The sequence below is a fragment of the Salvelinus alpinus genome, chromosome 3 (assembly GCF_045679555.1).
Source record: "Salvelinus alpinus chromosome 3, SLU_Salpinus.1, whole genome shotgun sequence".
NCBI lineage: Eukaryota > Metazoa > Chordata > Actinopteri > Salmoniformes > Salmonidae > Salvelinus > Salvelinus alpinus.
The window spans coordinates 44,480,697-44,491,831 of record NC_092088.1 but is presented as its reverse complement, the minus strand read 5'-3'; the positions used below and the strand labels follow the sequence as shown (position 1 = coordinate 44,491,831).

The window sequence follows — 11,135 nt, the reverse complement described above, 5'->3', positions numbered from 1 at the left end:
ATTAGTACTCTCTAAAATTGAATGTTTTTAGATATTATATTTATGTTTAGTTCACATAATATAATTTAAGAGTATGCATTAAGGTGTCTTTTCAAAAAAGCTCCATAGTATAGCAAAATGGCTGCGAGGAAGCTTCCAAACAGCACCCCCTGCGTGTCATCTCGGTTTAATACACATCATTGGTCAGGAAGGACAGCCGAAAACGTCTGAAAACCTGTCTCCAACCTTTTTTGTGCACTTTTACGTGCACTGTCAAACACAGGCTTTTATCCGCAACAGGTCAATTTGATGGAAATACATTTCTGGAAGGGAAAATGTGCATAGGCCTATTGTTTTAATGCAGATTTTTAGAATGTTCAGCATGAAAATCTGTTGCCAATTGGATGGAAACCTAGTTTGAGACAGTGATATATGATTGTGTCACCTAGCTAAATCGCTCTGCATAAGATATTCTACTAAATGACTCAAATGTAAATATATTGTCTGATGTAAGCTTTGCAGCTGTTTCTGCTGCTGCTGTTTAGACAATAATTAATGTTGAGCTCCATCTCTAGCCTTACAACCTATGGGAATTTTTATCTATAAATTCTACAAATATGCTAAACTCTGCTTATCCTTCAGACCTGACAGACACACTGGGAGACATTGCAGGAGAGATGTCTGGCGAGAGTGATGACAAATCTAAGGAAAACAGCGCCGCAGACCAAGTTCTGTCGTTTGGGAAAAGTCTCTTCGGCTGAGTCAGACTTTGAAGCGGTTTCTCTTCCTCTCACTGTCAGTCAATCTGACAGACCTCTGGTTATAGCCTATGTAGAATATATTATTTTATCGTCAATCTATTACTGTCACTACATTACATTGTGTAATGTTAATGTTATGTATTATATTTGAAAAGTAAATAAAAATGTATATTCCAAAAGTGTTGAGTAGGCTAATGTTGGATGAAATAGGTACAGTGGGGATTATGCAACCAATACCTAGCTATTGATATACAAAATAAACAGAATTTACCCCAATGGAAAAATCTTAACATACCCCAATGGGGAATCATGGTTTCTGGTTCGAATAAATTAATAAATTAAATAAAAACAATTGAGCCTGTTATAGTTTAATTCTGTATCAACGAAAAGGCAGTACAAATTCTCTTACATAGAATCCCAAAGCAGTCAATCAAGGCCGTTCTCACATATTCCCTCCCATCTCCCCTTCCAGTAGCCTTCAGCACAGAAACCATTCCGATTTTGGCTCAAATTCTGAGGCAAGACAAAGCGTTCAGGTTTAGAACTGAGGCAAAGGCATCGAAAAGGTGAACAGAACAATCTTCTGGAATTCAGCGTTTTAGTGTTGTGCCAACCTACTTACAAACATATAATAAGTCTGCTTTGTAATAAATGTATTTTATGATATCATCTTGAATAGTGTAGAAGCACACGTTGTGCACTGCTTGATAAGTGCGCTGAAGTCTTATTGGGAGACTTTAAAGAGAATGAACATTCTGGTGTAGGTAAGAACTTTCTCCATTTAGGTAAACATTTGCTCCATTTCACCACAGGAGAAACCGGTGCAATTAAGGCTTTAAGTGTGTATCTGATATGCTCTACATTCTATTATATTGACTAACTTACTCAAATCTGTCTGTAGATCCATAACAGATACTGAAAAAGCACAACACTGATTCATAAAAGCAGTATCCCGTGAAAGCTGTAGACCAGAATATTTGGTGTTTACTGGCATAAGAATATAGTAACAGGAATAAATGGGTTGGAGTCCATAGAATGACTGAGAAAATAAATGAGGTTCCTACAGTAAAGGAAAAAAAATGACCATAGACACAGTAGCGTCATAGAACAGCCCTACTGTATTTAAGGCAAGCTAGAACATGGGTTCTCTTGAAGACATGAGAACGCAAAAGAATGTGCGTATTGCCTTGCTGGTTATACATATACAACGAGTAAAGCAAATGGTCATGTGTAAAATGTAAACACTTGATATGTTGTGTGATTGTTGTATGGAGACGGGGGAGCCTGGGTCTGCTCGGGTGGACGGACAGACAGACGGAGGCGGGCGGGGTGGTGAGGAGCCGCCTATGTGAAGGTAACACCAGCCTCGTTGTACACCTTGAAGACCTTCTCGATGGCGTTGACGTACGCTGCCGTCCTCAGGTCAAGGCCCAGGTTGTACTTGTTAGCGGTGCGCATGATTTGCTAAAGGGGGAGAGAAAACAAAGAATATAAACTCAACCAAGATATTCATCTCTCTGTCCCTTCAAGTAATCATTATTGTCCCCTCCTCCATTTCTTACCTACAGCAATACACCACTATTGTTCCATTATCAATGCAGTGATCCATTTCCACAGGATAATAAAGCATCTCTATGTGTACTTTTAAAGAAATAACCTCCAGGGAGCAATAACCAAGTAACAAACCAGCAGACTCTCATGCAGTATGTCTGCACATAGTATTACATTTCCTGGGAGGTGGTACAGGCAACCCCATATGATGCAGGGGGATGTCATTCCACAAAGGCTGGATCCTCAGTCAGACGTGACATTAAAGTCATCAGTGTTTGTGGGATAGATAGTGTGTTAATGGTAAAGGGGAGCAAGGTAACGGTCTGAATCTTCATCCTATCTCTGCTCTCTCTGGCATCAGTGCTGGGCATTAGCAATGATGAGAGACTAACAAAGCCCTGGCTGCTCCAGTTACCACTGCTCGCACGCACAGCAAACCGGTGAGAGAGGATGTGGGTGTGGGTGTGGGGTGTGTGTGTGTGTACCATGTTCGAGAGTGATTTATTTTATGAGCTTGAATGGGGGGGGGGGAGTAAATGGTGGCAAGATAGCAGTGAAAAGGCAATATGAGCTTAGTGCTGTTTGGGTAATGAGATGTGTAAAACAGAAATGGAGCTTGTCACTGGACCGTTGAAGCATGACTTCAACTTTCAAGACTTCATTTCCCCGAACAGGAGTAATGGGATGCCTCAGGACTTTGTGTTGGATTAACACAGCATTTCCCTTGAATAAAACCCCTGTCCCTGTCCCTGGACCTGTGAGGAACCATTTAGTCCAGTTAATCACGTTTAAGCAATCAGCCTCTTACCCTGGCAGACCTCTCCATGGTGTAGGCCAGTCCTGAGTGCACAATGTCCTTCTCTGAAGCTCCCTGGAACCAAACAGAGAAAAATACATTGAAAATAGGGCTCAGAGCTCACATTTAGCACACTAAACTAAACCCTTACTCATCTCTGGAGAAATGCAGCTTAACTGTGATATACAGAGTTCCAAACTGCATCTGGAAGCAACGTCAGCACAACAGCTGTTTGTCGGGAGATTCATGAAATGGGTTTCCATGGCCGAGCAGCCGCACACAAGCCAAAGGTCACCATGCGCAATGCCAAGCGTCGGCTGGAGTGATGTAAAGCTCACCGCCATGATTCTGGAATGAGATGTTTGACCAGCAGGTGTCCATATACTTTTGGTCATGTAGTGCTACATTTTGGCCATGTAGAGTGTTGCAACCAAGGACAGACAATTTTTACGCGCTACGCACTTCAGCAGCCCCGTTCTGTGAGCTTGTCTAGCTTTCCACTTTGCGGTTGAGCCGGTTGCTCCTGGACGTTTCCACTTCACAATAACAGCACTTACAGTTGACCGGGGCAGCTCTAGCAGGGCAGAATTTTGACAAACTGACTTGTTGGAAAGGTGCCACATTGAAAGTCACAGAGCTCTTCAGGAAGGCCATTCTACAGCCAATGTTTGTCTATGGAGATTGCATGGCTGTGTGCTCAACTTTATACACCTGCCATCAACGAGTGTGACAAATAGCCGAATCCACTAATTTGAACGGGTGTCCACATACTTTTGTATATATAGTGTATATTATATCTTAATAAAATATTAGGGGTATTGTTTGACTGAAGGGAGACTAATCCAGGATCATAGAAAGGCCGGTGTGGGGAGGGTTGTACTCACAGCGATCCTGGCCTGGAACTCAGAGGTAGGGACCACAGGGATGGCTCCTCCATGCTTCCCAAACTTCCTCTCCAGACTCTCCTGGACGGACACTGAGGGAGACCACAGACAGTTCATATGTATATGACTAGATGATGTATATTATGTTGTAGTGAATATGGATATGAATCTGACTAAATCCTCATTGAACCATCATGAAGGATACAGCTCATAAATCTTAACTTTTAGGTCATTTTAAAGTTAGTTCACCTGCATTAATAATCTGGTATAAATGTTCTCTTTCTACAAAAATGTTATGGGTTTGGCAATTCACAGCCGTATCTATTCTGAGCTCTTTTCCATGTCTCCATCACTGCCCAGTCTTGCCACTCTCGTGGGACTGGGGAATGGCTTCAGCTTCTGAATTATTCAGAAACCATCCCACTCGGCGACCAGCCTAACCCCAGCTCAATCCCCCGCTGAAATGTACTGAAAACCGAATCTACATACATGTTCTGAGGGGCTTTTGTGTGAAAATGCATGTACACAATATCAGACTGCCTCATTGACTGATGCTGCTGATAGACCGGAAAGAGAGAAAGAGGGTGAGTGAGTGTTAGACATGGCCTGCAGACAGTCAGCATCCACCTCTTCCTGGAAACCCTACATAAAGTAACTGACAATAATGTTCTCGCTCACCAGGGACGGAGGAGGGGCTGTACTGTGCGTGCTGTGCATGTGTTTGTGTGTGTGTGTGTGTGTGTGTCTGCGTGCCTACTCTGCAGTCCAATACATTTTTTATGTGCAACATGAGTCACAGCTGTAAAAAAACAACATTGTGTTTAATCAGCCTCGGGTTTGACATTTCTAATAGTTCTCATTCCCATTCTAACAAATCTCCCCGTTGACACGGGGAAGTAATTAAAGATATACACTTTAGTATAATACAAGATCAACAACATTCCTCTTTGTGACATAACAGAGAGCAGGCTGAACTTAGTAGGAGCGAGTGCTTCCCTACAGGTAGAGAAATGTCAGACTTACTGAGCAGGTGGTAGTTGGAGTCCCTCTCGTACTTGAAGGTCAGTCTACCGTAGCTGACATGGTTCAGGTTCTTCAGCCACTCAAAGTAGGAGACAGTCACTCCACCAGCATTCAGGTACATGTCCTGAATAAACAAGAGAGGGTGAACGTTTACAGACACCAACATTACAGCTATGATGTAACATACAGTCGTGGCCGAAAGTTTTGAGAATGACACAAATATTAATTTCCACAAAGTTTGTTGCTTCAGTGTCTTTAGATATTTTTGTCAGATGTTACTATGGAATACTGAAGTATAATTACAAGCATTTCATAAGTGTCAAAGGCTTTTATTGACAATTACATGATGTTGATGCAAAGAGTCAATATTTGAAGTGTTGACCCGTCTTTTTTTGGCATGCTGTCAATTAACTTCTGGGCCACATCCTGACTGATGGCAGCCCATTCTTGCATAATCAATGCTTGGAGTTTGTCAGAATTTGTGAGTTTTTGTTTGTCCACCCGCCTCTTGAGGATTGTGTGTAAGTGTAAGTCGCTCTGGATAAGAGCGTCTGCTAAATGACTTAAATGTAAATGTAAATGATTGACCACAAGTTCTCAATGGGATTAAGGTCTGGGGAGTTTCCTGGCCATGGACCCAAAATATCGATGTTTTGTTCAGCGAGCCACTTAGTTATCACTTTTGCCTTATGGCAAGGTGCTCCATCATGCTGGAAAAGGCATTGTTCGTCACCAAACTGTTCCTGTATGGTTGGGAGAAGTTGCTCTCAGAGGATGTGTTGGTACCATTCTTTATTCATGGCTGTGTTCTTAGACAAAATTGTGAGTGAGCCCACTCCCTTGGCTGAGAAGCAACCCCACACATGAATGGTCTCAGGATGCTTTACTGTTGGCATGACACAGGACTGATGGTAGCGCTCACCTTGTCTTCGCCGGACAAGCTTTTTTCCGGATGCCCCAAACAATCGGAAAGGGGATTCGTCAGAGAAAATGACTTTACCCCAGTCCTCAGAAGTCCAATCCCTGTACCTTTTGCAGAATATCAGTCTGTCCTTGATGTTTTCCCTGGAGAGAAGTGGCTTCTTTGCTTCTTGACACCAGGCCATCCTCCAAAAGTCTTCGCCTCACTGTGTGTGCAGATGCACTCACACCAGCCTGCTGCCATTCCTGAGCAAGCTCTGTACTGGTGGTGCCCCAATCCCGCAGCTGAATCAACTTTAGGATACGGTCCTGGCGCTTGCTGGACTTTCTTTGGCGCCCTGAAGCCTTCTTCACAACAATTGAACCGCTCTCCTTGAAGTTCTCAATGATCCGATAAATGGTTGGTGTAGGTGCAATCTTACTGGCAGCAATATCCTTGCCTGTGAAGCCCTTTTTATGCAAAGCAATGATGGGATTCAGTTCATTTGCATGGCAAAGAGGGACTTTGCAATTAATTGCAATTCATCTGATCACTCTTCATAACATTCTGGAGTATATGCAAATTTACATCATACAAACTGAGGCAGCAGACTTTGTGAAAATTAATATTTGTGTCATTCTCAAAACTTTTGGCCACGACTGTACAGGCAATCAAGAGCTGTGAAGTCAAAGAGTAAGTTACACAGAGACAGATTGTCACGACTTCCACCGAAATTGGTCCCTCTCCTTGTTCGGGCAGCGTTCGGCGGTCGACGTCACTGGCTTTCTAGCCACCACCGATCCACTTTTCATTTTCCATTTGTTCTGTCTTTGTCTTATCACACCTGGCTTCGCTCAACCAATTACTTGTTTATTATTTAACCCTCTGTTCACCATGTTGTTTTCGTGTGTGATTGTTTATTGTAATTCGGTCCGTGTTTGTGGGATATCCTTGTTGCCTTGTATATTTGTATTGTTTTGAGTAAAGTACTTTATTACTCATATCTGCTGCCCTGCGCCTGACTCCCTACACCAGCTAAACAGATGAAGCAGCTATCTGCACTAAATTGATTTCTAAACAAAATGTATGATAATTGTTGTTGTATCCATTGTCTTAAAATATCCCTGGACTATGATTCATCTCCATTCAAAGAAATAGAGTCACTCTGGAAACCAGAGTTATGCAATCCAACTCATCAATGTTCCTGAAATCCCAGTCTTCATTGTAGATTTAACAAGTCCGAATCTGGCCTACTTCCAGGCTATTTTTCTGTTGTTGATCTTGGTCTGTGAAACCGACTCTATAAATATCTACGTCTCCAGGACCGACAAAATCTAATGGAACCTGCTACAGGTGTAGGGCATTTCTTACCTACAGCAATACACCACTATTGTTCCATTATCAATGCAGTGATCCATTTCCACAGGATAGTAAAGCATCTCTATGTGTACTTTTAAAGAAATAACCCCCAGGGAGCAATAAGCAAGTAACAAACCAGCAGACATTTCCTGGGAGGTGGTACAGGCAATCCCATATGATGCAGGGGGATGTCATTCCACAAAGGCTGGATCCTCAGTCAGACGTGACATTAAAGTCATCAGTGTTTGTGGGATAGATAGTGTGTTAATGGTAGAGGGGAGCAGGGTAACGGTCTGAATCTTCATCCTATCTCTGCTCTCTCTGGCATCAGTGCTGGGCCTTAGCAATGATGAGAGACTAACAAAGCCCTGGCTGCTCCAGTTACCACTGCTCGCACGCACAGCAAACCGGTGAGAGAGGATGTGGGTGTGGATGTGGGGTGTGTGTGTGTGTGTGTGTGTGTGTGTGTGTGTGTGTGTGTGTGTGTGTACCATGTTCGAGAGTGATTTATTTTATGAGCTTGAATGGGGGGAAAAAAGTAAATGGTGGCAAGATAGCAGTGAAAAGCCAATATGAGCTTAGTGCTGTTTGGGTAATGAGATGTGTAAAACAGAAATGGAGCTTGTCACTGGACCGTTGAAGCATGACTTCAACTTTCAAGACTTCATTTCCCCGAACAGGAGTAATGGGATGCCTCAGGACCTTGTGTTGGATTAACACAGCATTTCCTTTGAATAAAACCCCTGTCCCTGGACCTGTGAGGAACCATTTAGTCCAGATAATCATGTTTAAGCAATCAGCCTCTTACCCTGGCAGACCTCTCCATGGTGTAGGCCAGTCCTGAGTGCACAATGTCCTTCTCTGAAGCTCCCTGGAACCAAACAGAGAAAAATACATTGAAAATCGGGCTCAGAGCTCACATTTAGCCCACTAAACTAAACCCTTACTCATCTCTGGAGAAATGCAGCTTAACTGTGATATACAGAGTTCCAAACTGCATCTGGAAGCAACGTCAGCACAACAGCTGTTTGTCGGGAGATTCATGAAATGGGCTTCCATGGCCGAGCAGCCGCACACAAGCCAAAGGTCACCATGCGCAATGCCAAGCGTCGGCTCGATTGATGTAAAGCTCACCGCCATGATTCTGGAATGAGATGTTTGACCAGCAGGTGTCCATATACTTTTGGTCATGTAGTGCTACATTTTGGCCATGTAGAGTGTTGCAACCAAGGACAGACGATTTTTACGCGCTACGCACTTCAGCAGCCCCGTTCTGTGAGCTTGTCTAGATTTCCACTTTGCGGTTGAGCCGGTTGCTCCTGGACGTTTCCACTTCACAATAACAGCACTTACAGTTGACCGGGGCAGCTCTAGCAGGGCAGAATTTTGACAAACTGACTTGTTGGAAAGGTGCCACGTTGAAAGTCACAGAGCTCTTCAGGAAGGCCATTCTACAGCCAATGTTTGTCTATGGAGATTGCATGGCTGTGTGCTCAACTTTATACACCTGCCATCAACGAGTGTGACAAATAGCCGAATCCACTAATTTGAACAGGTGTCCACATACTTTTGTATATATAGTGTGTATTATATCTTAATAAAATATTAGGGGTATTGTTTGACTGAAGGGAGAGTAATCCAGGATCATAGAAAGGCCGGTGTGGGGAGGGTTGTACTCACAGCGATCCTGGCCTGGAACTCAGAGGTAGGGACCACAGGGATGGCTCCTCCATGCTTCCCAAACTTCCTCTCCAGACTCTCCTGGACGGACACTGAGGGAGACCACAGACAGTTCATATGTATATGACTAGATGATGTATATTATGTTGTAGTGAATATGGATATGAATCTGACTAAATCCTCATTGAACCATCATGAAGGATACAGCTCATAAATCTTCACTTTTAGGTCATTTTAAAGTTAGTTCACCTGCATTAATAATCTGGTATAAATGTTCTCTTTCTACAAAAACGTTATGGGTTTGGCAATTCACAGCCGTATCTATTCTGAGCTCTTTTCCATGTCTCCATCACTGCCCAGTCTTGCCACTCTCGTGGGACTGGGGAATGGCTTCAGCTTCTGAAATATTCAGAAACCATCCCACTCGGTGACCAGCCTAACCCCAGCTCAATCCCCCGCTGCAATGTACTGAAAACCGAATCTACATACATGTTCTGAGGGGCTTTTGTGTGAAAATGCATGTACACAATATCAGACTGCCTCATTGACTGATGCTGCTGATAGACCAGAAAGAGAGAAAGAGGGTGAGTGAGTGTTAGACATGGCCTGCAGACAGTCAGCATCCACCTCTTCCTGGAAACCCTACATAAAGTAACTGACAATAATGTTCTCGCTCACCAGGGACGGAGGAGGGGCTGTGCGTGATGTGTGTGTGTGTGTGTGTGTGTGTGTGTGTGTGTGTGTGTGTGTGTGTGTGTGTGTGTGTGTGTGTGTGTGTGTGTGTGTGTGTGTGTGTGTGTGTGTGTGTGTGTGTGTGTGTGTGTGTGTGTGTGTGTGTGTGTGTGTGTGTGTGTGTGTGTGTGTGTGTGTGTGTGTGTGTGTGTGTGTGTGTGTGTGTGTGTGTGTGTGTGTGTGTGTGTGTGTGTGTGTGTGTGTGTGTGTGTGTGTGTGTGTGTGTGTGTGTGTGTGTGTGTGTGTGTGTGTGTGTGTGTGTGTGTGTGTGTGTGTGTGTGTGTGTGTGTGTGTGTGTGTGTGTGTGTGTGTGTGTGTGTGTGTGTGTGTGTGTGTGTGTGTGTGTGTGTGTGTGTGTGTGTGTGTGTGTGTGTGTGTGTGTGTGTGTGTGTGTGTGTGTGTGTGTGTGTGTGTGTGTGTGTGTGTGTGTGTGTGTGTGTGTGTGTGTGTGTGTGTGTGTGTGTGTGTGTGTGTGTGTGTGTGTGTGTGTGTGTGTGTGTGTGTGTGTGTGTGTGTGTGTGTGTGTGTGTGTGTGTGTGTGTGTGTGTGTGTGTGTGTGTGTGTGTGTGTGTGTGTGTGTGTGTGTGTGTGTGTGTGTGTGTGTGTGTGTGTGTGTGTGTGTGTGTGTGTGTGTGTGTGTGTGTGTGTGTGTGTGTGTGTGTGTGTGTGTGTGTGTGTGTGTGTGTGTGTGTGTGTGTGTGTGTGTGTGTGTGTGTGTGTGTGTGTGTGTGTGTGTGTGTGTGTGTGTGTGTGTGTGTGTGTGTGTGTGTGTGTGTGTGTGTGTGTGTGTGTGTGTGTGTGTGTGTGTGTGTGTGTGTGTGTGTGTGTGTGTGTGTGTGTGTGTGTGTGTGTGTGTGTGTGTGTGTGTGTGTGTGTGTGTGTGTGTGTGTGTGTGTGTGTGTGTGTGTGTGTGTGTGTGTGTGTGTGTGTGTGTGTGTGTGTGTGTGTGTGTCTGCGTGCCTACTCTGCAGTCCAATACATTTTTTATGTGCAACATGAGTCACAGCTGTAAAAAAACAACATTGTGTTTAATCAGCCTTGGGTTTGACATTTCTAATAGTTCTCATTCCCATTCTAACAAATCTCCCCGTTGACACGGGGAAGTAATTAAAGATTTACACTTTAGTATAATACAAGATCAACAACATCCATCTTTGTGACATAACAGAGAGCAGGCTGAACTTAGTAGGAGCAAGTGCCTCCCTACAGGTAGAGAAATGTCAGACTTACTGAGCAGGTGGTAGTTGGAGTCCCTCTCGTACTTGAAGGTCAGTCTACCGTAGCTGACATGGTTCAGGTTCTTCAGCCACTCAAAGTAGGAGACAGTCACTAAACCAGCATTCAGGTACATGTCCTGAATAAACAAGAGAGGGTGAACGTTTACAGACACCAACATTACAGCTATGATGTAACATACAGTCGTGGCCAAAAGTTTTGAGAATGACACAAATATGAATTTACACAAAGTT

The 11,135-nt window shown here is 43.8% G+C and overlaps 1 protein-coding gene across 2 annotated transcripts in view; it reads right to left on the bottom strand.

Annotated features, from left to right (window-relative positions):
- Positions 1–1,092: 1,092 nt before the first annotated feature.
- Positions 1,093–11,135, bottom strand: part of LOC139570782 (glutamate dehydrogenase, mitochondrial-like) — a 41,685-nt gene continuing 31,642 nt past the window's right edge. The window contains exons 10-13 of one of the 2 annotated variants that reach the window (XM_071392944.1): positions 4,995–5,118; positions 3,972–4,063; positions 3,100–3,162; positions 1,093–2,204 (exon numbers count right to left, since the gene is read on the bottom strand). In XM_071392944.1, the coding sequence (XP_071249045.1) occupies positions 2,085–2,204; positions 3,100–3,162; positions 3,972–4,063; positions 4,995–5,118 (399 nt within the window). In that variant the 3' untranslated portion in view covers positions 1,093–2,084. Of the gene's footprint in view, positions 2,205–3,099; positions 3,163–3,971; positions 4,064–4,994; positions 5,119–8,035; positions 8,126–8,934; positions 9,027–10,896; positions 11,021–11,135 lie in introns of those variants that run through there. The other variant, XM_071392946.1, reaches the window with a different exon arrangement.